Below are 27,996 nucleotides of genomic sequence, written 5' to 3'. Positions count from 1 at the left end.
TATTCATAATGGCCGCGCGTCGAAAGTTTTTATTTGATCTAGATCAACTTATAACGTTTTGCTCAAAATTCGAATCCCAAAAACCAGAAACATTCACCGTACAATTATTGGAAATAAAAGATCTCGAGTTGGAGCGGAGGTGGTCTCAATTAGTATCTAGTTATGAAACACTGGTCTTAGAAGATGAAAAAGAAGTACACGATTATAACGACCAGTACGGTGTTAAATTTGAAGAAGCTAGTTGTATGTACCAAAAATGCAAAGAAGGCACGATGATTCTAATTTGCGCCAAGAGCCAAAAAGCACTTAGTGTAGAACTACCACCACAACAACATGTCCCTTCACTAAAATTACCCCCATGCGACACTCCACTTTTTGAGGGGGGATACTCTCAATGGCCAGCATTTAGGGATATTTTTTCTGCGGTATTTGGCAAACACCCTAGTTTGTCCCCGGCTCAAAAGCTGTACCACCTGCGTGGTAAAACACGAGGTGAGGCTTACGACATCGTCAAGAAATTTGAGCTCACAGACGCGAATTTCAATTTAGCTTGGGAGGCATTGATTAATAGGTACGAAAACAGACGGATTTTAGTAAATCAGCAGATGAAAAAGCTATTTTCTATTCAATTCGCCCAAAACGAAAATCCTAAGTCCATCAGACAAATTCTGAGTTCCATTACTGATAGTTTGGCGATATTTAGGTCATATGGAATTGCAGTAGAAAATTGGGATCCAATACTGATTCACATAGCCTCGTCCAAAATCCCTGATAATACTCTACGAGCATGGGAGGACTCCTTAGATGATCATAAGGAATTGCCTTCGTGGTCTCAAATGGAGAAATTTTTGTCTAAAAGAATAGAGAAGCTGGAGACAATCATTGACTTTCGTAAGCCGAACTCCAGGGAAACGTATAATTCAAAGGCAAACTCCTTTCAAGTTTCCGAGACGGAGAACCAAACCAAGCCCTTTTGCAAAACATGCAATCAATATCATTCGCTGATGGTATGCCAAAACTTTAAGTCTTTAGCGCCACAGGATCGCATTCAATACGCCATGGAAAACAAATTGTGTTTGAACTGCCTTTCACAAAAACATTTTAAACCAAATTGCACCAGCAGGAGATCGTGTTCTATCTGCAACAAAAAGCACCACACAATGCTTCACCTCGAGTCTAAAAGTACAAATTCGTTAGATACTTTTCAGAATTACGAAACGATAGATACGACTTCACAAGATGTTCCTACCACATCAAGACAGTCCAATGAAAACTCATTTTTGAACACCACCATAGCCAATTATGAAATAAACACGCTGTTCTCGCAGAATGAAGGTACTACTATTCTTCCGACTGCTCGAATTCATTTAGAACACGGTGGAGAACTATTCACAGTCCGGGCACTGTTAGATACCGGATCGGAGAAAAGCTTCATAGCCAAGCGCATTCAGCAGAAACTGATGATTCCTTTGGAAAAGCACAACTCCCAAATTTCCGGACTGGGAGGCACTATAGTAAGCAGCTGCAAGGGAAAATGTTTGCTAACGTTAAAATCTACTTATTCCGACTTTAGAATTCAAGTTAAAGCACTAGTAGTGTCAAGTCTAGCTCACTTTTTGCCTTCGCGACCCATTAGATCTACACTTATCCAGCAAGTACAACATTTGAGTCTCGCAGATCCTTTTTTCTACAAACAAGCACCAATAGAAATGATAATTGGAAGCGATTATCTTCCCTTCATTAACAAAACCGGAATGACTGTACAAATTGGGAATGGCATCGAAGCTCGAGAGTCTCAGTTTGGGTGGTACTTATCAGGACCCACAGAATCCGAGTACATTAAGACATTCTCAACCCTTGCGACTGCTTCAGACAATGCAGCTCTACAAGAACAGCTGAAAAGATTCTGGGAGTTGGAGGAGGTTGGAAAGCCAAAGCCTACATCAGATGCTGACATCTGGTGTGAAAACTTCTACAAATCCACAACGTATCGAGATCAAGAAGGTCGATACGTAGTTCGACTACCTTTCATACAGGAATTTCCTGACGAAAAATTCCTTGGGTCTTCGAGACATATGGCATTCGCCCAGTACTGCAGAATGGAGAAACATTTAAGCAAAAATCAAGAACTAAAATATGAATACGACAAAGTTCTCAGAGAATATATTGCGTTAGAACACATGGTCCCTGCAAAGCCGAAAGAAGAAAAATCACCAAAGGTCCACAACTACTTCTTGCCCCACCATGCCGTCATCCGGCCCGAAAGTAAATCTACCAAAGTACGCGTGGTGTTCAACGCCTCTAAAAAGACTACCTCTGGACTATCATTAAATGACGTTTTGCATGCTGGGCCAATCTTACAACAAGACTTAATGAAAGTTCTTCTCAACTGGCGATATTATCGGTACGTATTTAACGGTGACATCCAAAAGATGTACCGTCAGATATGGATCCATGAAGACGATCAGCAATACCAACAAATTCTATTTCGTACTTTCGAAGACAAAGCAGTGGAGGTCTTTCGCTTAAAAACAGTTACATTTGGCGTGAATGCGGCACCCTTTCTCGCCATTCGTACTCTTTTGGAGCTAAGCAAAGATTGTAAGAATCTATACCCCAAAGCCTCAAACATATTACAAAATGAGATCTATGTAGACGATGTCTTGTCAGGCGCTCATTCCCTCGAGGAAGCCAAAGTTAAACAAGAACAACTCGTTAGATCCCTTTCTTCTGCGGGATTTTCATTAAAAAAACTCACAGCAAACAATAAGATTCTGTTAGAAAGCTGGCCCCGCGAAGATCTTCTTAGCGAAGAATTCCTGAATATCGAAGATCAAAGTTCTATTAAAACTTTAGGCGTTCGGTGGAACGCGATGGCCGATTTCTTCTATTATACAGTTGAACCTATCGAAATTGATCAGTTCACTTCGAAAAGGAAAATACTATCCACCATAGCGAAGCTATTCGATCCACTTGGTTGGTTGGGCCCAACTATAGTCATCGCAAAAATGCTAATGCAAGACCTATGGGAAGAAAGGCTAGGATGGGACGAAAGTGTACCAGCGCCCATCCTTCAACGCTGGTCATCCTTTGTTGAAAATTTACAACATGTATCAGACATACAAATTAAAAGATGGATTCAATTCTCGCCTCAAGCGTCAATTCAAATTCATGGGTTTAGTGACGCCTCAGAGAAGGCGTATTGTGCAGCGGTATACATCCGAGTTGTTCATCCAGATGGCGACATTTATTCAAACCTATTAGTCTCCAAAACAAAAGTGGCGCCCTTAAAAAGAACCACGATCCCTAAATTAGAACTATGTGGAGCAGACTTGCTAACGAAATTAATCAAAAGTATATCAAATGACGTACAGATAGAACACAAATTATTTCTTTGGACGGACTCATCCATTGTCCTTGGATGGCTACAAAAGTCCCCACAGACATTAAAGACCTTCGTGGCCAATAGGATTAGTGACATATTAAGCGTGGTAGATATAAGTCAGTGGAATTACGTAAAAACTGACGAAAATCCAGCTGATCTTGGTTCACGAGGGTGCGCTCCTCGAGATTTGTCGACATGCCAACTTTGGTGGCATGGGCCTTCGTGGCTGTCTCAACCGCACCAGCACTGGCCAAAACCACGAACATTTGAGCCTACAGATCTCGAAGCGAAACGAGTCTGCAGTTATCACACCTCAGAAAACGCAGAAGAAATTATTTCCAGGTTCTCATCATTCAATCGATGTCTTAGAGTTATATGCTATATCTTCAGATTTTACCAGTCATCGAAAAGGAAAGAAACATTTTCAAGTACACTCTTACGGCACGACGAGATTGATTTCGTGAAACGTCGTCTAATCCACTTATCACAAAAAGTCGCGTTTCCAAGAGAACTTGAAGCTCTGTGCGAGAAAAAGCCAATTAGCAAGAAAAGCAAAATTCTCGCGATTAATCCAGTTATCGACGATACCGGTCTATTGAGAGTAGGCGGCAGGCTAACGAATTGTGGTCTTAGCTATGAAGAAATTCATCCAATCATTCTACCTGAAAAATCGAAATTGGCTGAACTTATGATAAAATTCACCCATCGTATCCTTTTGCACGCTGAGCATCACACCATGCTCCGAGCAATTCGCCAAGGCTTTTATATCCCTCGAGTTAAAAATATTATCCGCCAATGTATTCGTAATTGTAAACCATGTACTATCGTCAAGCATCGTTTCCAAAATCAGATAATGGCATCGCTTCCACCTGAGCGCGTCCAATTCTCCTTGCCTTTTACGTTTACCGGTGTCGATTTTGCGGGACCTTTCAATATTCGAGCATCGAAAGTCCGAAATTCAAAAACGTTGAAAGGATATGCAGCCGTATTTGTGTGCTTCTCCACTAAGGCCGTCCACTTGGAGACTTGCTCGGAATTATCCTCCGAAGCATTTATCGCGACGTTTTCCCGCTTTACCGGAAGGCGAGGTCTTCCAAAGACAATTTTTTCCGACAATGGAAGGAACTTTGTCGGTGCAAGCTATAAGCTTCTAAAAGCACACCATGAATTCTTAAAATCTGCCGAACAATCTCTGGTTGAAAAGTATGCTACTCATGGTTTTAACTGGTCCTTCATTCCACCCTACGCACCGCACATGGGCGGATTATGGGAAGCGGCCGTTAAAAGCATGAAAACCCATTTAAAAAAAGTTGCCGCTTCTCATACACTAACATTCGAGGAACTTACAACACTTTTGATAATGGTCGAATCAATATTAAACTCCCGTCCCTTATCGCCTATATCCGGAAATCCTAATGAGCTAAACCCATTAACTCCGGGCCACTTTCTTCGCGGTGCACCAATTATCGTCGAGCCCTCTCAAAACATTGCACAAGACAACATTTCACTGTTAAATCGTTGGGAACGGCTAAAGGCACTGCAACAAATTTTCGCGCGACGATGGAAGACGGAGTATATTACTGAATTACAACGTCGCATTAAATGGAAAACCACAAAAAATAATATTAAAATCAATGATTTTGTTGTGATTAAAGACGAGTTACTACCCCCTACCGACTGGAGGCTTGGAAGAGTCACAAAAGTTCACTATGGCTCCGACAACAACGTCAGAGTAGCCGAAATATTGACACAAAGTGGAACCATCACTCGACCAATCGTTAAGCTATGTGTTTTACCGACTCAAAACACTACGCCAACTGAATGATCACTTATAATATACCATTTATTCACTTGTATATGCTCCTTTCTATTCTTTACTTTCAGATCGTCAATGCCAGTCGCTACCATTACCTAGTGCAGTGAATACCCACGACACTGTTGATTTGAAGGAGAGGCCTCACTTTGAGGCGGGAATATGTTGAAGCGAGTTCAACAAGTTTGTAGTATAAACCTTCCTTGACTTACCACAGAATGCCCGCTCACGAAGAGCACTAATGGATACGTTTCAAAAATTACATTTAAGCGATCTCATTCTCAAACATTCACTCATTTCTCAATTACTCAATACTATTGCACTCCTCTAGTTATTACATTATCGTTCTAATTGGTTTTTTTTTTACAACATCTCCCTGAGCATTAATTTGTTTCACATAAGAACCGTTGTAAGAAACTTGGAGTCTACCCTGAATTCAAAGGAAAGTGTGCAACCAGTCAAGTGTATCGTTTTGAAAAGTTAAGCCAAATCTTTGTATAATAAAGCACATTGAAATCTACAAAAGCACTTTTTTTATTTCAATAATAAGGCTTCAGCTACAAGGTCAACTCCGTAGTATTACGACAACTCCCGTGCCTCATAGTGGAGTTAAGCGATCCTCTGATCTCATTAGCAGAATCCTGATTCTGCTTCCAAAGCCCTTTGGGTCAACTTACAAAGGCAATTCAACACGGCATGTAGATGTCTTATGACATGTCACTTTTTGTATTCACATGTAATTGAAAATGTTTGTCAAAAATATCAATTTACAAACGATTCACCATTTTTACTATCAGACCTATATGTTATTTTCGTTCGACATAACCTAAAAATTTGAGTAAAAGTTGATTTTTCTCATGCGTAATAGTGGTTAAAGTTGTGAGAAAGCTGATAAAGTTATAATTTTGTGAAAATAATGTAATTTGGGGTTGATTTCATTCGACTGACATTTCTTTATGTTTTTGTCAGAAGGAATAGAGCATGCTCTAAACCAAAAAATTACAATTAGTGTGTAATACAGCAGACTGTAATACAAAATCATAATGGAGTTGTGTAAAAATGGAAGGCTAAAAACAATAAAATTTTATTTTCTTAAATTATTTAATTAATTTTAGCACCAAAATCGCGATATCACTTCTATGATTTTTGTCCAAGGACACCACCACCATTTACATACCAACTGATCCACACTAATAGGCAGTATTTGTTAATACCTTGTGTGCCATGTGTCACAAACGTAATGACGAAATTTGTATACACCCATCCTATGGTGGAGGGTATAAAGAGAATATCCACACACATGATTGCTCACGTCAATTTAATTTATAAATAAAGAAAAACTATTTGAAATCCCGAATAATATATTTTATGTATCAAGAATGAAGATATTGTCAGGGTGAAAAAAAATATTTGTGTTCAACTTTTTTGAACAATAAGTTAAGAATTGACTAGAAAAACGAAACTTCCCATCTCTGGACATATTGTAACTTGGCATAATTGTCTGCAATTTTTCTTTGTGGACCTTTTAAACTATACTCGACTCGGTCTCTTCCATCAACGACAGCCAAGCAAACAATATCGAAGGAAGGTGACAATGAAATTACTCTTCTTAAGCTTTACTTGGTTTGTCTTTTTATTTTTCTCTCCCCTCTGTACGCCAAAGACCTGTAGCACTGCTTCTTGAAAGTGCCCTGCCGCTGCCAGGTAAGGTTTTATTTTGACAGAAATTTCCACACAACTTTCTTTAATTTGTCACAAATACGTGCTAGAAAAAAAATGTATTTTCATCGTAAACAAAGTCCAACGTTATTCACAAAAGAAGTGTACTTGTCGAAAGTTGCTTTTATGTGAAACTAATTAATTTCTGTGTGTAGAAATATAGACACTACTCATATACAAAAATTCTTATAAAGGGTGATATTTAAGCTATTATCTTTTTGACAACACTGGTATAAACAGCTCACACACGTTTCGTGTTTTCTTTCACTATCATACAACTTCAGTTTGGTCTATAATTTAACCATGAATCAGAGGTTAGGTCTTACAAATGAACAACGCTTGCAAATTATTGAATTTTATTATCAAAATGCGTGAAAGTCCATTGCGCGCTTCTTCCATTTTACGACGAAGCTTATTTTTGGCTCAATGGGTAGGCACATAAGCACGATTGTCGATTTTGGAGTGAAGATGAGTCCGAAACATTGCAAGAGCTACCAATGCATCCAGAAAAAGTCACAATTTGGTGCAGTTTATGGGTTGGTGGCATCATTGAACCGCATTTCTTCAAAGATGATGTAAATCGTAACGTAGCTTTGAATGGTGAGCGCTATCGTGAGATGATATCCATTTTTTGCCCAAAATGCAAGAGCTTGACTTGCATGACATGTGGTTTCAACCAGACGGTGCCTCATTCCACACAGCGCGCGTAACAATGGACTTATTGAGAGGCGAGTTCGGTGAACATTTTATGTCACGTTCGGGACCGGTCAATTGGCCGCCTAGATCGTGCGATTCGGCTATGTTAAAGCTTATATCTATACAGACAAGCCCGCTTCAATTGGCGCATTGGACGATAAGATTGAATCATTTCTTCATGAGATACTGGCCGAAATATTGGAAAGAGTATGCAAATTTGGACCAATTGGACTAAGCGGATGGGTCATTTGAGGCGCAGTCGCGGCCAACATTTGCATGAAATAATCTCCAAACTTTAAATTACATGGACCGTATTATCAATTCAAATAATGATTTTTTGCACTTTTCAGAATTTTATGTGTTTTTTTTTTTTTGAAAAACTTTCCTTTAGCTCTAAAAAATCGCCCTTTAGTTTCTCACAAGAAATAATTCTGTATTGGAAAAAAACGCATATAAGAAACAAAAAATGGAAAGTTTCAGACATTCCATCCGTTGTCTACTCTATATGTATCACAAATACTTGATAGAGCATAATTTTCCTTAAGCGGACTACTGTTATGCTGATTCTCTTATAACTAGCCATTCAAAATATTCAGAGGATAACCCAGTGTTCCTTTTTGATGTAATAAATGCGACGACCTTTGAAAGAAAATAATGAATAGAAATCTTTCCCCCTTTTCACCGACTACTTGGACATGGTCAATATTTTGAGAATAATTTACTTAGTTACCAAAAGTTTAACTCAAAATTTAGTTGTGTTTTCTATGTCAGAAAATTTGGATGACAAATATTATGCTTCATATCAAATTTAGAACAAAACAATTAAAAGCGTGCCAAGTTCGGCCGGACCGAATTGTATATACCCTCCACCATGGATCGCATTTGTCGAGTTCTTTCCTGGTATTTTTTTTTTTAGATAAACAAAGAATAAAAGAAATGAATTGCTGTACTAAATGAATTGAATGTTGGAGACCACAGTAGAAGTATGTGTGTAAAATTTCAGCCAAATCAAATAAGAATTGAGCCTTTTAGGGGCTCAAGAAGTAAAATAGGGAGATCGGTTTATAGGGGAGTTGTATCAGGCTAAAAACCGATTCAGACCATATTTGACACGCATGTTACAGGTCATGGAAGAAGACGTTGTTAAAATTTTCAGCCAAATCGGATAAAAATTAGGCCTTCTTGAGGCTCAAGAAGTCAAAATCCCAGATCGGTTTATATGGTAGCTATATCAGGTTATAGATCGATTTGAACCATATTTGGCACAGCTGTTGCAAGTCATAACAAAACAACTCATGCAAAATTTCAGTTAAATCGAATAGGAATTGCGCCCCCATACTATGGTGCAGGGTATAATGATGTCAACTGCCCATAGGCAATTACGAATCACTCTATAAGTACGCATTTCGAGTTGAAACCACGCAGATAGATTTTGATAACATTACCGGAAATAGTCCGGACTCCAACCGCAGGTCAGAGTAATCCGCAAATAGATTGCGATTGAAATGTTAAACTCGAACAATAATGAATCAATAACGAATGATTTTTCAATTGTATTAATGAATGAATGACACTGGCTAGAAGTGAATTTTATCTAATATTTGAATCAAATGACTCTCAGAATCTATCAGTGGACATTGTAAATTATTAGCTGTTTATATACTTTTACAGTTGTTTCTAATTGATCACCATGAGACGAGGTATGATTGCACGTAGAGTAATTGTATGAGCAGCCTTTAAGTTATTCTCATCCGACTGAGTTATTGTAATTCACTTTAAGGTGTACATATCTATTTTACATGTCTACATACGAGTATCATAACTTAAAGAAATGGAACATAGTTCACGCATTCAAAACATGTTTTTAACTGGAAAAGTATAAATTTTGATTTTATAGTTTCTTCTTCTATTTGAACTGAAATTTATTGTAGGCTAGTGTTAACTGTTCATTTGGATACAATAATAAAAATATATGTATACATATGTCGTATTTTATTTAAAATATTATTGACAATTCTATACTGTATTGCTCACATACAGACGCATTGTTTTATTGTTATTTTGTATAAATAAAGCAAAGAACAAAAACTCAAAGTGTAAATAACAATATTTTTTATTTCATCATTATTAATTTCATTGTTTTATTCATTAAGGCATTGCAAACAAGAAAACGAGTAAAAAAGCCAGATAAACTTTGCACTGCGCTCTTGGTTAGACAGCGACATCAAGATTTGTAATTTATTTTTAATGCAAGATTTAGCCTTTAGCAAAAACACATTGTTGTAGCTAATTACATAATTTCTGAACTCGGGTATTTCCCTAGCACTTAACTTTTTTTTTTTGAACCCTATAATGGCAAGCGAACAAAGTGTTGTCTGTTTTTATACCATCCACCATAGGATGGGGGTGTACTAATTTCGTCATTCTGTTTGTAACTACTCGAAATATTCGTCTGAGGCCCCATAAAGTATATATATTCTTGATCGTCCATATCCATCCGTCTGTCTGTCCGTCCGTCCGTCTAACTTTCGAAGTAAGGTTCAAATCGGTCAATAACCTGGTATAGCTGCCATATAAACCGATCTGGGGACTTGACTTCTTGAGCTTCTAGAGGACCCACCCGATTTGGCTGAAATTTTGCATGGCGTATTTTATTCTTACTTCCAACAACTGTGTCAAATAAGGTTCAAATCGGTTCATTACCTGATGTAGCTGCCATATAAACCGATCTGGGATCTTGAATTCTTGAGCCTCTAGAGGTCGCAATTATTATCCGATTTGTCTGAAATTTTGTACAATGGATCCTCTCATGACCATCAACATACGTGTTTATTATGGTCTGAGTCGGTCTATAATCTGATACAGCTCCCATATAAATCGATCTCTCTATTTTACTTCTCGAGCCCTCAAAGGTCGAAATTCTTATTCGAATTGGCTAACATTTTACACAGGTTTCCAACATATAATTTAATTGTCGTCCGAACCGGACCATATCTTGATATCGCTCTAATAGCAGAGCAAATCTTTTCTTGTATCCTTTTTATACCCACCACCGACGGATGGGGGTATATTCATTTTGTCATTCCGTTTGCAACACATCGAAATATCCATTTCCGACCCTATAAAGTATATATATTCCTGATCAGCGTAAAAATCTAAGACGATCTAGACATGTCCGTCCGTCTGTCTGTTGAAATCACGCTACAGTCTTCAAAAATAGGCCAATAAAGGCCACATTCATTTTCCGATTTTGCTGAAATTTGGGCCAGTGGGTGGTGTTAGGGCCTTCGATATCCTCCGTCAATTTGGCCTAGATCGGTCCAGATTTGGATATAGCTGCCATATAGACCGATCCTCCAATTTAGGGTCATAGGCCCATAAAAGCTACATTTATTACCCGATTTTGCTGAAATTCGGGACAGTGAGTTGTTTTAGGTCCTGTGACATCTTTCGTCAATACCGCTCAGATCGGTTCAGATTTGGATATAGGTGCCATATAGACCGATCCTCCGATTTAGGGTCATAGATCCATAAAAGCCACATTTATTATCCGATTTTGCGAGGCAGGTCTGATTGTTTAAATGAAGCAATAAAATTGGTAAATCCTGAGTTGAATAGGAATGTCTCTGCAAAAAGTTCACAGGGTGCCATTTTTTATTCCCACCGTAAGATGGGGGAGATAGTTATCTACACCAAGAGAAAGTTTATGCCAAACGTGCTCATTTTTGTACCCTATGGTAGTGATAGTAAAGCAACACCGTACGATTACAAAGCAATATCGCATGGTATGGACGAAATATAAAATGATTAGTACCGTTTGGTACTAGTCTTAATACCGAACTGATATTGGTTTAAATACCAATCTGTTATTGGTTTTAGTACTAAACCGTTACTGCATATTCCATCGCCTAATGAACCAAAAGGAAACCACCGGAGCGCATGGCGCGTTACCTTGTACGCCTATGACGCCGAAGGCCTGGGTTCTAATCCTGAAGAGAACATCAGCGGTGGTTATCCCTTCCTAATGCTGGCGACATTTGTGAGGCACTATGTCATGATAAAACTTCTGCCCAAAGAGATGTCGCACTGCGGCACGTCGTTTGGACTCGGCTATAAAAAGTAGATTCCTTATGATTGAGCTAAAATTTTAATTAGACATCACTCATTGATATGTCAGAAGTTTGCCGCAGTTCCTTAATGAAATGTTCATGGGAAAATGTACATTTGCAATGATTCAAAATATTGGGTTGCCCAAAAAGTAATTGCGGATTTTTTAAAAGAAAGTAAATGCATTTTCAATAAAACTTAGAATGAACTTTAATCAAATATACTTTTTTTACACATTTTTTCTAAAGCAAGCTAAAAGTAACAGCTGATAACTGACAGAAGAAAGAATGCAATTACAGAGTCACAAGCTGTGAAAAAAATTGTCAACGCCGACTATATGAAAAATCCGCAATTACTTTTTGGGCAACCCAATAGAAAACCTTCGAAAATAATTTTAATCTTGCCTATTCTCTTCGTTATGGCTGCCTATTATGGCTTAGTCATTGATTTCATATATTCTTCATTAATCTCCAAAAGGGGAGAGATACAGGCTGTTGACCATGAGAATGAATATCACTGAAATGAAAGGTTGATCGGAGAAAATAAATCGCCAGACATACAGGCGGAATTAACACACACAACACACAACTGGCGGATGTTTCGGGTTTCACTGAGTCCCTCTTCCGCCGGCTAACAGTTCTTGTCTCTGGTATTTAAGCTGAGAACACGAAGGGGGGGAATCTCCCGGCACGGGATAGCTGTGAGCACCACACAGGCTGGAACTCTAAGGTCAAATCTGTGTTATGTTCATCGGCGTCACGAGAAGCTTAGCTGCGACATACCGGGCGCGTCCACACATTGCGGATAATAAAATGCTCCATACGGAGTAGCTGCAACTGCAGACGCGCACAAACAGCGGTATCGAGCAGGGAGTCTCAGTGCCGGATGGGGCCGGCTCTTTCATAAATACTGAGTGCCTGTGATGCGCGATATGACAAGGCGAGTTATTGGCTCCTTTAAATAACCAATGGCCACCATGTTCCCGCAGCGGTCGATCCTTTGGACCGAAACGAGCTTAGAAGTTCACCGCAACTAACCATCAACTGCTGCCTGCTGTACAACATCTCTTCATGTGTCAATTCTTTTATCTAGTGAACTTCAAGTAATTTTTACTGAGCTAATGTTTTCCTAACAACAACGTGATTGGTTCGATTATTCATGTTAATAGTTACAATTAAATAATTACAAAAAATAATTTTACACCGTGACCAAACTCAATTTCTTGTGGTCAGAAATTGATTCCATAACGATTGCTTCCCAGAAGTGGCTTTTATATGAATTCACCAATACAGCATCGTTTATAGCATAAGAGACTCGAATCATATTTTTGATATGGATAACGTCCCTACAAACATTTTTATAGTTTTGGAGGAGCGTTCTTCCACGCCATGATTAAAACAATCTTCTAGAAAATTTTTATGCAGTTGTTCTTTCGTATGAGTCGCAAATCACGCTTCTATCTGGAGGTTAAGTGGAGGTTAAACTGTGCCGGAGATATCACTCTGCCTTGGGAAACTCCCTGTATCTTCGATTGGTCCAGTGCCACGAAGGGCTTCTATCATATGGCCTGGGCTGATTGACGCCACGGCAAATGTGTGCGGTGATGGCATGCAAATCAGTGGTTGTGCTATGTCTTCGTAATCCATTCTGATGCTCGGCGAATTTAAATTCTCCAATGAGACTCGAGAGGAGTAGTCCCTCAAGCGTCTTGGCTACTGGTGAGGGAAGGGAGATCGGTCTGTACGACTCTCGTTAATCGGGTGCTTTCAATGGCAGGACCACTACGCTCATCTTCCATCCATCGGGTACTAGAAGAGTCAGGATGAGGACATTTGTAAGGTACTCAACTCCAGGTAGATCCAGATTCTTCGGCATCAGTGTAGAGATTCCGTCGGGGCCTAACGCCTTGGATGACTTGGCAACACGGATGACATTCGTAACATCGCTCACGGTAAATTATGATGGCTGTCCTTCTCGGCTCGGAGACCACGGATACGACGAATAGCTCTCCTCCTTGCCCTCTCACTCTCGGAATGCACAATAAATGGACGGTTGAACAAACTGACGCATCTCATCAGCTCACTGATTCTGGGGTTATTGGGGTGCATGCAACGAAACCCATCACGCTCGTCTGCGAGTACCACTGCCTGCACAGGGAAATTGAGCTGCACTTGGGGTATTCGACCGGCTGGTAAAAAGCAAGCGGCTGCTGCGTTAATGATGCCTCGTAATTTTCTCTCGGCAACTAGCACATTCGAGGGTAGTGGCAGTTCACTGAAGCGGCGATTGGTGTGCTCTCTGAAGCCGACCCAGTCGACCTTTTTTGATTGATAAACGTCCGTCGGTCAGGGGTTATGAAGTCGGGTGGTCGGACGATGGTGAGAATTATGGAGAGGTGGTCTGATACCAAAGAAATTACGAATACGTCACTCGGGAGATCAGGGGATGCAATGGAAATGTCTGGCGAGCTGCTACACTTCCTCGTAATCCTCATCCACCGTGCAAAACTTAGACCCTTTAATCTGGTCCGCCAAAGCTATGCCTCGCTGGTTATTACCTAGGGGGTAATGCCATGAAATGTGACTATGGCCGGACAGTAGCCTACTAATGTTGTGTAATACACAACTACCAACCGGCGGTATGTACACGTTGTATAGCTCTATCTTGGCAGTACCGAACCTGACTGCCATCCCCATACACTCCATGTAGGCCCGGCATGGGATAGCCGTGAGCACCACACAGGCTGGAACATTGAGGTCCGATTTGTGTGGTGCTCATTGCTGTCACGAGAAGCTTAGCTGCGAGCTACCGGGTGCGTCTACAGGTTGCAGATAGTGAAATGCTCCATACAGAGGTAGCTGCAATGGCAATCGCGGACAACCAGCGGTATTGAGAGGAGGGTTTCAGTGAGAGGCCGGCTCCTGCACAAATACTGAGTTCCTATGATGCTCGATATGACAAGGCGAGTTATTTGCGCCATTGGTTATGGCCACCTTGATCTTGCGGCGATCGGTCCTTTGGATCGGAACAATCTTGCTCACACAGGAGCTTGACGAGGATTGCCACCTCCACATGAAAATGTGGCAACAACTCTATGTGGGGGTCACTAGTGCCAGGCGCGGCCCAAATGGGTCTATACTACACGAAATGGTATATCAGGAAGGTCAATACCCACCTCCATTCCTTAAACGATCCTTACTTAGCACATTGTATCCGTTACAACTGTGCAGGCTGTAGGTGTTGGTCCTGTTTTTTCTCCTAGATCGCTGTAACCAATATGTTCTTCCGACTCCTAAAATTCACTGTCCCGTCGATCTTGCCTCTCAGACCATTATCAATTCAATTGCAAGAAAGATACACTTTCCGACACTGGCCCGGCAATATTGAGGCTGGGACGCTGCTGTTGCGTCCGACAACGAGGACACAGAAGGCGACGACGACGTCGGTTGTGACCCACTGTTGTCTTGGTTCTTTCGCACAGCACCTTCAAACATATTCAGTGTGACTATACTTCCGTTGGGACATAAGGGCAAAGCGAGATAGGAAATGCACCCACTCCATGCACGGGTTACACCTCACCGACATCAAACCGAGCAGAACCAGGATCCGGGGTTCTTTTCCATTCCGGCACGGCCCAGAAGCGTACGGAGAAGGCACTCCGATGTTGTAACACGGACGAACACGAACTCTGAGGCGGCAGCCCTTGCTGATGAGGGCCTCCATCGGGTCAATGCGGTTCGTACAACCGGCAGCCAGGGGATTGTTCAGATTCGTGGCTAGATATTGTGAAAAAAAAAACTCATCCAACCGGCCCAGCTAATGTGCTTTACTTTTTAAGCTCCAATCATTTCTATCCGTACTTGGCCACAAAAAAAAAGAACATTCCATTTCATGGAACTAAAAAGGTCCGTCCATTACATTAACCTTTACTAGATTTTGACCTGACTACATTAAAAATTTAGCCCAGCCTTAGAAATTGATCCAGTTGCAACACTGGAACATGATTTTTTTATTAAGCTACAAAATCTGCCAATTTCTTGAGGGTAGCCTTTATTTGTTTGAACGTCTGTATCTTGGCTCGAATTGGGATTCCATAGCCACTATTCAAAACAATGAGAATAACATATTTCCAAGCAAAATTCTCACCAGACAAGAACAACCAGACGTTTAATACAAGTTGTGATTGTTGCCAAAGCTGCCGGTGGCTGTGGTGGTGGTGGCGGCGGCAGCAGCAGCATAGAGACCAAAGGAAAAAGAGGCCAATTCTCGAAATCAGAAACCACATTGAAGACAACAAATGCTCTTTCAAAGAACTTTGTACATGCCCATTGACAATGTACTTGCCGCAACAAAACAACTACAGGGTCAAATAAACAAACAAAAATACAATTTTTCTCTATGATTAGCCTAGTTTTGTAGTATTTCTATTTTTTGTTTTTTGCGAAGTAAAACCTGACAAAGAAAAACATCAGAGAGTTTTTTTTTTGTCGTTATAGTTGTCCATGGTTTATGTGATTTAATTCAAAATTTGGGATGGATATGTGAGAATTCTAAAACGATTAGGCTAATGAAAACTATTCCAAGTAATCTAAACCTGTTACAGCCACTAAAAAAGGCAATGTAACATAACAACAACACTCAGATGAATGACCTCGGCCTACGTGTGTACTCGTACTTGAATGAGGTGGACCAGGTCTGAGTGAAGCCAAAAATAGACAGTTGGACTTGTTTTGAGTATGACTGATGTAATGCAGAGCACTTTGCGGCATATAAAGCGTGTATTTAAACGTGTAGATAATGGTACATCCACAAATATTGTATTTTATATTCACCACCGAAAGGGGGATTAGTCTTTCCGCTTGTAACAGTTCGAAATATGTATTTCTGGCCTTAAGAAGCCTACATTTTCTGGATCGTTGCCAAATTCTAAGACGATCTAGCCATTTCCGTCTATCTGTTAAAGCGCTGCAGTCTTCAAAAAGAAGATAATGAGCTTAAACTTTTCAAGGATATTTTTTTTATATTATATAACTTGATATAGACCGATATCCCGATTTATGGACTTGGACCGATTAAAGACGAATTTGTTAGACGATCGCTGAAATTTGGTAAGGCAAAACGAGTTTGGTGGTAGGTGCGTAGTATGGTCCAGATAGAAAAATTTTTGGAAATAGCTGTATTTAGTCCGATTTTCCGATTAAGGATTTTCAGTGCCAAATTTTCAGTGAGTGCCAAATGTATCCCAGAGCGGTCTATGTTTGGATATAGCTGCCATATAGACCGAACCACAGTGGGAGAAAATCGAAAAAAACTATTAAAAAAAAATAAAACCGTGTGAGAACGGGTATAGATATCTCTCAAAAATTCGGAAGGTCATGGTCAAAATTGCCAGCAAAAAAAAAATTAAAAGTCGAATATCCCCGAAACTAGTGGAGATATTGTAGACCCTAAGTGAACATTTTGCTGGGATTTTTGAGCACCATCTAGCAAAACAAATTTCGAAATCGGACCGCAAACGAAAATTTGGCAGCCCCAACAAGTTTTCGAAATGCCGCGATAACCAACTTTAGGGGCCTGTCAAAAGGCGGCCGGACAACTGGGCACACGATCTCGCTAACACCTCCGCCCTAACTAATCCAAATTTCAAAGGGATATCTCTACCCGATCTCACACGGCATATTTTTTACTAGTTTTTTTTCGATTTTCTCCCACTGTGCGACCCTTTGATTTAAGGTGGTAAACCCATAAAAACCGGATTTATTTTCGATTTCAATGAAATTTAGTACAGGCAGTTGTATTGATAAGTGTGCTGAATATAGCAGCTATGTATATATACTGATTTCCTGATTTCTCTGGCACATGAAAGTTGCACTTTTGCCCGGTTTAGTCTCGAGCGGATCAAAATTTGAGTTAAATTTTCTGAAAAATTGCCATGGTCAGGCCACACGTGGTTTGGATGTTGGAGATCATGGTGGAAGTCAGCCAAATCGGATAAGAATTGCGCACAATAGGGGCTTAAGAGGGTAAAGCGGCAGATCGGTTTATATGGAAGCTGAATCAGTTTATGGACCGATTTAGACCATATTTGCCATAGTTGTTGGAAGTCAAAACAAAACACCTGAGTTGTTGGAAGTCATAACAAACCTCCGCATTACGCACTCTAGAGGCCTAAGAGTCAAGAGAGGAGATCGGCTTATATGGGAGCTATAGCAGGTTATGAACCTATTAAGACCAAACTTGGCATAGTTGTTTGAAGTCAATACAAAACATCTTATGCAAAATTTCGGCGGATTATAATTGCGCACTCTAGAGGCTCGAGTAGTCGAGATAAAAGATAGGTTTATATGGTAGCTATATGAAAACATGGACTGATATGGCCCGTTTACAATCCAAATCCAGGTAGTGTTTGTACAACATTTCAAGCTCCTTTGAAAGTTGGCGTGCTTTCGACATACAGACGGACGGGCGTGGCCAAATCGACTTAGAATTCAAGACGATGAAGAAAGATGCACAGAAACATGTGTATACCATTGGAGTCTGTAGTTGCATGGACAAGAAATCTATCACCACAACATACAAACACATGCATTGGAAAGGCAACAGCTAGCAGACAGGGTGTCGTGGTTGGTTAGTGTCGTATTTATATCATAAAGGCGTTTTCGCAATGAATTCGATACAAGTACAACATACCAACGTACAAACCTTGAAGCCCTCACACCTAAATGTATCCGATGAGATTTCCTTAACCGAGAATCGAAACGCTTCATACTCTGTTGTGTTGTGTTGTGGTTCGCATCCCAAATTCCGTTTTTATATGAAATTGCAATCTCATAAGCGAAAAAACTATTTATATAGGTAACTTTTTAAAATTTAAAAAAATCGCGTCATCGACAAAATTCGCAAAATCATATTTTAATATATGAATTATGGTGAGCATCGCTCCTTTCAACTCACGTTATTTCATATATAATTTGTACACTCAGACTAATTTGCCAGTAAAAGCAGCATAAATTTTTTGCTTAAACAGCAAACATTTTCTGCTGTTGTTAAATGGTTAAAATTTAAAAATTCTCAAAAATACCACAAATACTTCAAAACAAAATTGTATACCATCTTATCTTTCAATTTTACAATCATATAACGTACAATTTGCTAATTTTCAAACGAATTTAAAAATAATTAATTATAAAATTAAGCTTTGAAACAAAAAAATGACGCTCAAATTTTTCTATTTTTTTATTAATATATTGCAAATGGCTATGGATTCACTCAAAATTTAAAATTTTTAATTTAATATCAGCAGAAAGTGCTTGCTGACATCAACAGACTAGTTTCTCTGGGTGTTTACGTTTGCGTGAAAATTCGTTTGCATATATCGAATAACTGGAAAATAATTTCACTTTTCCGAACTAAGCTAAGCTGTAAATTACGGTGAAACCATATTGATGTATTTTTAACATTTTACTTATGCGGTTTCGACTGTATATCATTGTGCAATAACAACTGAGCACAATGGAGTGGCAGCTGTCAAAAAGTCCAACTTCGAAAAAAAAGCCAGATTGAAAACAACACATCTAAGAAAATACCCTTTTCTTAATATAGGATGGCTTGTTTTTATACCCTCCACCATAGATTTCGTCATTCCGTTTGTAATACCTCGAACTATTCGTCTAAAACGCCAGAAGTATATATAAAGGGTGATTTTTTAGCTATTATATTTTAGCTATTTCGTGTTTTGTTTCACTGTCAAGCATCCTCCGTTTAGTCTATAATTTAATCACGAATCGTCTTACAACATAGCAACGCTTTCAAATTATTGAATTTATTTATTATCAAAATTCGTGCTCTATTAAGAAAGTACATCGCGTGTTTCTTCCATTTTACGACGAAGCTTATTTTTGGCAGAATTGGCGATTATGGAGTGAAGATCAGCCAGAAGTATTGCAAGAGCTACGAATCCATCCATAAAAAGTCACAGTTTGCTGCGGTTTATGGGTTGGTGGCATCATTGGACCGTACTTCCTCAAAGACGATGCGAATCGTAAGGTAACTGTGAATGGTGAGCGCTAACATCTAACCTTTTTGCCCAAATTGCAAGAGCTTGACTTGCATGACATGTAGTTTTAACAAGACGTTGCTACATGCCACACAGCACACGTAACAATGGACTTATTGAGAGGCGAGTTCGGTGAACATTTTATATCACGTTCGGGACCGGTCAATTGGCCGCCTAGATCGTGCGATTTAGCGCCTTTAGACTATTTTTGGTTGGGCTATGTTAAAGCTCTTGTCTATACAGACAAGCCCGCTTCAATCGACGCATTGGAAGACAAAATTGAAGCATTTATTCGTGAGATACCGCGCGAAATCTTAGAAAAAGTATGTCAAACTTGGAATAAGCGAATGGACCATATGAGACGCAGTCACTGTCAACAATTGCATCAAATAATCTTCAAACATTAAATAATATGGACCGTACTATCGATTCAAATAAGGGCTTCATGCATTTTTCTGAAGTTTATGTGTTTTTTTTTCTACAAACTTTCCTATAGCTCTTCAAAAATCACCCCTTATTCTTGATCATCATGAGATTTTGAGTGGATCTAGCCATATCCGTTCGTCCGTCTGTCTATCAAAAGCGCGCCAACTTTTGAAGAAGTATAGCTAGGCGCTTGAAATTTTGCACAAATACTTCCTATAGGTCAGTTGGGTTGTAAATGGGAAAAATTGGTCCATGTTTTGGTATAGCTGCCATAAAAGCCGATCTCCCTATTTGATTTCTTGAGCTTCTAGAATGTGCAAATCTTATCCGATTGGGCTGAAATTTTGCACGTTGCGTTCTATAATGACCCAATCTCCCAATTTGGCTTCCTGAGCCTCTGGAACTTGCAACTATTACTCGATTTGCCTGAAATTTTGGAGGTAGTATTTTTGTATGATTTCTAACAGCCATGACAAGTTCGGTCCATATCGGTCTAAAACTTGACAAAGCTCTTATATATTTGAAAAAGTCATTCAAGGAACTAGCCATGCATGTTGGAGGGAAGATTCGGCCCGGCCGAACACAACGCTTGAAATACGACTAATTTGAAAAATGTGTTGGGTCTAAAGAATAGGAAAAACCAACCGTGGTGGCCTTTTGGTTCCTATGCTTGATTCAGCCAGATCGCTTTAAAAGGCCTATTAACTTGCTAATGTTCATATCCCGCTCACTCATACAAGTCCGAACAATGGATGAAATAACTTTCTTCGTGTTTTGATTTATAATACCTTCGATTATTGATCTGAGAGCATCTTATTGCAAGTAGATCTTAAATATGCTGTGAGATAGTTGAATAACACCTTCTGGCAAAATCTTATAAACGATTTTTGTATTCGAAAACTCCGACCAAAACCAACGAAAATTGACAGCTCTATTTAATTCGAATGTTGCTGGCATTCAGTAGACAAACTTATGATTACGTCAAGTTGTTTTGGCTTAGCATCCACAGAGATTAACACATTTTTTGATACCAAAACATCATAAATAAATAAAATGAAGCAATATGTGTTACATTTTATTCGAATTTCCATTTTAAGCAATGTAGAGTATGTGGGAGTCATTTGTTCATGTCAAAGAGCCAATATTTTTTTAAAAAATGCAAATTATCTACCTAAATTTGCGACCAGAATTCCTATTTTTTTATTCTTAAAACTAATTCACAATATCTCCATATTGTTTGAGTATTTTTGTTTATTTATATCCCAAACAGATAGTTGTTATACAAAAACAAGTAAAAGCGTGCTAATTTCGGCCGGGCCGAATCTTATATCCCCTCCACCATGGATCGCATTTGTCGAGTTCTTTTCCCGTCATCTTTTCTTAGGCAAAAAAGTATATAAGAAAAGATTTGCTCTGCTATTAGAGCGATATCAAGATATGGTCCGGTTTGAACCACAATTAAATTATATGTTGGAGACCTGTGTAAAATGTCAGCCAATTCGAATAAGAATTGCGCCCTTTGGGGGCTCAAGAAGTAAAATAGAGAGATCGATTTATATGGGAGCTGTATCGGGCTATAGACCGATTCAGATCATAATAAACCCGTATGTTGATGGTCATGAGAGAATCCGTCGTACAAAATTTCAGCCAAATCGGATAGGAATTGCGGCCTCTAGAAGCTCAAGAAGTCAAGTCCCCAGATCTGTTTATATGACAGCTATATCAGGTTATTAACCGATTTGAACCATAGCACAGCACATACTGGGTATCATAACAAAATACTACGTGCAAAAATTCATTCAAATCGGATAAGAATTGCGCCTTCTAGAGGCTCAAGAAGTCAAGACCCAAGATCGATTTATATGGTAGCTATATCAGGTTATGGACCGATTTGAACCATACTTGGCAAAGTTGTTGGATATCATAACAAAATACGTCGTGGAAAATTTCATTCCAATCGGATAAGAATTGCGCACTCTAGAGGCTCAAGAAGTCAAGACCCAAGATCGGTTTATATGGCAGCTATATCAGGTTATGGACCGATTTGAACCATACTTGGCAAAGTTGTTGGATATCATAACAAAATAGGTCGTGGAAAATCTCATTCCAATCGGATAAGAATTGCGCACTCTAAAGGCTCAAGAAGTCAAGACCCAAGATCGGTTTATATGGCAGCTATATCAAAACATACAAACCATACTTGGCACAGTTGTTGGATATCGCAACAAAACACGTCGTGGAAAATTTCATTCCAATCGGATAAGAATTGCGCACTCTAGAGGCTCAAGAATTCAAGACCCAAGATCGGTTTATATGACAGCTATATCAAAACATGGACCTATATGGCCCATTTACAATACCAATCGACCTACACTAATAAAATATGGCCCATTTACAATACCAATGGACCTACACTAATAAGGTAGTATTTGTGCAAAATTTCAAGCGGCTAGCTTTACTCCTTCGGAAGTTAGCGTGCTTTCGACAGACAGACGGACGGACGGACATTTCTAGATCGACATAAAATGCCGCGACGATCAAGAATATATATACTTTATTGGGTCTCAGACGAATATTTCGAGTAGTTACAAACAGAATGACGAAATTAATATGCCCCCCATCCTATGGTGGAGGGTATACAAAAAATAAATTACTATGCAAAACATCGTGTGTACATTCTTTTATTAGCTGTTTGGATGGTTGAGATTAATTGGATATGGAGCCATCCATTTCCGCGTATTTTGCGACAAATATGAATGGAAATTCCTTTGGGTGTCGTTCACTCTGAAGGTGGTCGTTGATTATTTCTAGAACAACATGAAAAGGATTGAAAATATTAATCGATTATTGGCATACGTTTTACGTTCGGCCGCGCTGAATCTTTGAAACCCATTGTCATGGATTCTGCTACAAATTTATTGAAAAACAATTAATTTATAAATTAATTCACTTTTTTTTTGTAACACAATTGTGTTGTAAATAATGCTTGTAAGCTATCCGGAAGTGCGCTCTGGACCACATATTGTGTTGTTGTTGGAAGTTATACCAAATTTAAATCTAATCGGATAGAAAATAAGGCTTCCATGAACTGTAGAATTCAAATCAGGGAATTGAGTGATATATAGGATATGTATACACAATTCTATATTCCTACCCGTTATGACTTTGTTTACGATAAAATTGTAAGTTTTTGTGACAAATAATGGATTTACTCGAATGTTTATGGCGCGAAATATTGCCAAACAATCTATACGCCTGTAGAAATTCTTGTTAACTTGAACCTGGCGCCGTTTGGTAAGACGTGTTTCGATTGTGGTATTGTAACTACTATCATTTTTTTCACCTAAACTAAAATTTGAAAAATTGACACTTTCCAAGTTTGCTAAATCGTCACACAATCGCCAACACTCCAATACTGACTGCTGCCATACTGAGCCTTACCCAATGAAAGAAATTAGAAATTAGTCCCTTTTAACCACACTCTCTGTCAAACGAAAGAGACATATAATAAATAGCATTTTGCTGTAATCGGAGCATTTTTGGCTTAAAAGAGGCTTAAATATTTGCGAAGAAGAGCCATCTTTTATCACAGACGATGTTCATAAAAATTTAACCCTATCTGAAGTGACTTTTTATACCCTCAACCATAGCATGAGGGGGCTAATTGGTCCATGTTTTGATATATCTGTAACATAACCCGATCTTGGGTCTTGACTTCTTGAGCTTTTAGAGGGCGCAATTCTTATCCGATTTGGCTAAATTTAGCATGAAGTGTTCTGGTATGACTCCCAACAACTGAGCCAAGTATAGTCTAAATCAATCCATAGCCTGATGTAGCCGCCATATAAACCGATCTCCCGATTAGACTTCTTGAGCTTCTAGAGGGCATAATTCCAATCGGATTTGGCTGAATATTTGCATGACGTGTTTCGTTTTGACTTTAAACAACTGTGCTATGTATGGTTGAAATCGGTTAACCTGAAATAACTGCCATATAGACCGATTCTTATTCGATTTGGCCGAAATTTAGCATGAAGTGTTTTTTTTTTATTTCCAACAATTTTGTCAAGTATATTCTAAATCAGTCCATAATCTGATATAGCCGCCATATAAAGCGGTCTCCCGATTAGACTTAACAAGCTTCTAGAGGGCGCAATTCTTATCCAATATGGTTGAAATTTTGCAATCTCGTTTTGGTATGGTAGTTCCAACAACTATTTTAAATCGGTATATAACCTGATATAGCTGCCATACAAAACCGACTTCGCAGTTTGACTTTTTGAGCTTCTGGAGGCCGCAATTATTACTCGATGTGCCTGAAATTTTGGAGGTGGTGTTTGTCTATTTGAAAAAGTTATTTAAAGAACTTGACAAATGCAATCCAAGTGGAGGGTATATAGGGTTCAGCCCGGCCGAACTTAGCACGCTTTTACTTGTTTCATATCAAAGTGTAGTAATTTCCCGACTAACGTTGAACAGCGGAAGGCAATGTTGCACAGTTACTGAATAAATAGTACTTCCCCAATAAAAAATTGTTAGTCGCAAAGACTAACTATTTTCTGCGTGTATCTGGGAGGCATTTAGTACACAGTTTGTATGCATGTATTTCATGAATAGTGGTCATAAAGTGTTGGCAATGTTCGGATTTCCATATTTAAGGAACGCAGTTCATAAAACCATAAATAGTATTTTTTTTTTGCGAGAGAGAGAGAGAGTATGGAAATGCGAATGCGTACATGGTATACATATTTTTTTTAGAACTTTTTTTCTTATTAAATGTATAATTATCCCCTGCTTAAATGAAGTTTATTAAAACAGTTTATTTAAAAACAAGTAAAAGCGTGCTAAGTTCGGCCGGGCCGAATCTTATAAACCCTCCACCATGGATCGCATTTGTCGAGTTCTTTTCCCGGCATCTCTTCTTAGGCAAAAAAAAGATATAAGAAAAGGTTTGCTCTGCTAATAGAGCGATATCAAGATACGGTCCGGTTTGGGTCACAATTAAATTATATGTTGAAGACCTGCGTAAAATGTCAGCCAATTCGATTAAGAATTGCGCCCTTTAGGGGCTCAAGAAGTAAAATAGAGAGATCGATTTATATGGGAGCTGTATCGGGCTATAGACTGATTCAGACCATAATAAACACGTATGTTGATGCTCATGAGAGAATCCTTCGTACAAAATTCGGCAAATCGGATAATAATTGCGACCTCTAGAGGCCCAAGAAGTCAAGATCCCAGATCGGTTTATGTGGCAGCTATACCAGGTTATGAACCGATTTGAACCTTATTTGACACAGTTGTTGAAAGTAAGAATAAAATACGTCGTGCAAAATTTCAGCCAAATCGGATAGGAATTGCGCCCTCTAGAAGCTCAAGAAGTCAAGTCCCCAGATCTGATTTTATAACAGCTATATCACGTTATGAACTGATTTGAACCATACTTAGCACAGTGTTTGGATATCATAACAAAATACTACGTGCAAAATTTCATTCCAATCGGATAAGAATTGCGCACTCTAGAGGCTCAAGAAGTCAAGACCCAAGATCGGTTTTATATGGCAGCTGTATTAGGTTATGGACCGATTTGAACCATACTTGGTACAGTTGTTGGATATCATAACAAAACACGTTGTGCAAACTTTCATCCCAATCGGATAAGAATTGCGCACTCTAGAGGCTGAAGAAGTCAAGACCCAAGATCGGTTTATATGGCAGCTATATCAAAACATGGACCGATATGGCCCATTTGCAATACCAACCGACCTACCCTAATGAGAAGTATTTGTGCAAAATTTCAAGCGGCTAGCTTTACTTCTTCAGAAGTTAGCGTGCTTTCGACAGACAGACGGACGGACATGGCTAGATCGACATAAAATGTCGCGACGATCAAGAATATATATACTTTATGGGGTCTCAGACGAATATTTCGAGTAGTTATAAACAGAACGACGATATTAGTATACCCCCATCCTATGGTGGAGGGTATAAAAAACCACCAAACCACCTCTTTCGTTTGTTGGGAGAACAATTATGGCAGTGTTTGCCATTAAGAAAGCGAAAAAGAGCGCAAAAAGTGAAAAAGTATGAAAAAACAAGCAAAAAGGCATTTAGTCCGGCCGGGTCGAACTTTGGATACCCACCACCTAGGGTATATATGCAAACCCCCTTTCGTCACAATCCGATAAAAATTGCATAACTTATGCACCCAAATTCATCACGGGCATTGAGTGGTCTTATAAATATAAGTCACTGCTGAATTTAGTTTTTCAAATTTCAACAAAATCGGGGAATAAATAAAGCTTTTATGAGCTTCAGACCCTTAACCGGCATATCGGTCTATATGACAGCTATATCTAAATACAGTCCTATTTTTACCATATTTGGGTCGAATGGCGGTTGGCCTAAAACTACTCACTGTTTCAAATTTCAGTGAAATTGGATAATCAGTGAAATTGGAAATTGAATTATCGGGAGATCGGTCTATATGGCAGCTATATCTAGATATAGTCCGATCCAAACCATATTTGGGGCGGATGCCGGGAGACCTTAAACTACCCATTGTTTCAAACTTCTGCGAAATCGGGTAATAAATAGGGCTTGTATGGGTTTCAGACCCTTTATCGGGAGATCGGTCTATAGGACAGCTATATCTAAATATAGTCCAATCTGAACCATATTTGGGCCAGATGTTGGTAGGCCTAAAACTACTCACGGTTTTAAATCTCAGCGAAATCGAATAAAAAGTTAAGCTTTTATGGGCTTTAAACCCTTTATCGGCTGATCGATCTATATGGCAGCTATACCTAAATATAGTCCGATCTGAACCATATTTGCGTCCTATGTTGGGAGGCCTAAAACTACTCACTGCTTCAAATTTCAGTGAAATCGGTTGATAAAACAAAGCTTTTATGGGCTGCAAACCCTTTATCGGGAGATCTATTGTATATGGCAGCTACAATATATCTAAATAAAGTCCGATCTGAACCACACTTAGGTCAGAGGCTTAAAATAACTGTTTCGAATTTCAGCGAAATTGAGCAACAATTAAAGCTTATATGGGCTTCAGACCCTTTATCGGCAGAGCGGTCTATATGGCAGCTATATCCGATATTGTCCGATCTGGACTATATTTGGGTCAGATGTCGAGAGGCCTAAAACTACTTACTGTTTAAAATTTCAGCAAAATCAGATGAAAAATTAAGGATGTATGGGCATTAGGCCCTTTATCGGAATATTCGTCTATATAGCAGCTATATCCTAATATATCTGTGCCAAATTTCAGCTCAATATCTCAATTTTTGAAGCCTGTAGAGTGATTACAACAGACGGACGGACTGACAGATAGACGGACGTAGGGACTGACACACGGACATCGGTAAATCGTCTTAGAATTTTACGACGATCCGAAATATATATACTTTATAGGGTCGGATATTGATATTTCGATGTGTTGAAAACTGAGTGAATTAAAGAATATACCCCTATCCTGCGTTGGTGGGTATAATAAGCAAATGATTTTAGATTTAAGGAATTTTTAAAAATTTTCGAATAAGTATTGGCTTGCGCATTGATATAATCTACTTATATATGTGTGCAGTCCATGACAAAGTATTGTCTCCTCTTACTTTCCGCTTCTGCGAGGAGATTAATTTGTTTGTTTTTTCTGATATTTGCTTTTATCCATTTCAGGTGTCCAGTAAAGTAGAACAACAACAGTGTAAAGATATTTTAAACTGGGAAATGCCGTATAAGTGCTTCATAGCTACTTGATGTTTATGACGCATGTGTGGC

General features: G+C 39.1%; 2 protein-coding genes across 2 annotated transcripts in view; both read left to right on the top strand.

Annotated features, from left to right (window-relative positions):
- Positions 1–27,996, top strand: part of LOC106090082 (four and a half LIM domains protein 2) — a 579,753-nt gene that overhangs the window by 139,975 nt on the left and 411,782 nt on the right. The gene's annotated exons all lie outside the window — the stretch shown is intronic.
- On the top strand, positions 9–27,975 carry LOC131997131 (uncharacterized). The gene is made up of 3 exons (XM_059367523.1): positions 9–5,117; positions 15,870–16,037; positions 27,895–27,975. The coding sequence occupies exons 1-3, from the start codon at positions 9–11 to the stop codon at positions 27,973–27,975; spliced, it is 5,358 nt and encodes a 1,785-aa protein (XP_059223506.1).

This window comes from Stomoxys calcitrans, chromosome 1 (assembly GCF_963082655.1).
Source record: "Stomoxys calcitrans chromosome 1, idStoCalc2.1, whole genome shotgun sequence".
In the NCBI taxonomy this organism is placed as follows: domain Eukaryota; kingdom Metazoa; phylum Arthropoda; class Insecta; order Diptera; family Muscidae; genus Stomoxys; species Stomoxys calcitrans.
Note: the sequence above shows the minus strand (reverse complement) of the source record. Positions and strands in the feature narration are given on the sequence as shown.

Excerpts from the sequence above, each read along its gene's own strand:
- LOC131997131 (XM_059367523.1), top strand. The coding sequence starts at position 9 with ATGGCCGCGCGTCGAAAGTTTTTATTTGATCTAGATCAACTTATAACG. Across the intron at positions 5,118-15,869 it reads GCTCCGACAACAACGTCAGA|ACAAGAACAACCAGACGTTT; the intron begins GTAGCCGAAATA and ends AATTCTCACCAG. Across the intron at positions 16,038-27,894 it reads ATGCTCTTTCAAAGAACTTT|GTGTCCAGTAAAGTAGAACA; the intron begins GTACATGCCCAT and ends TATCCATTTCAG.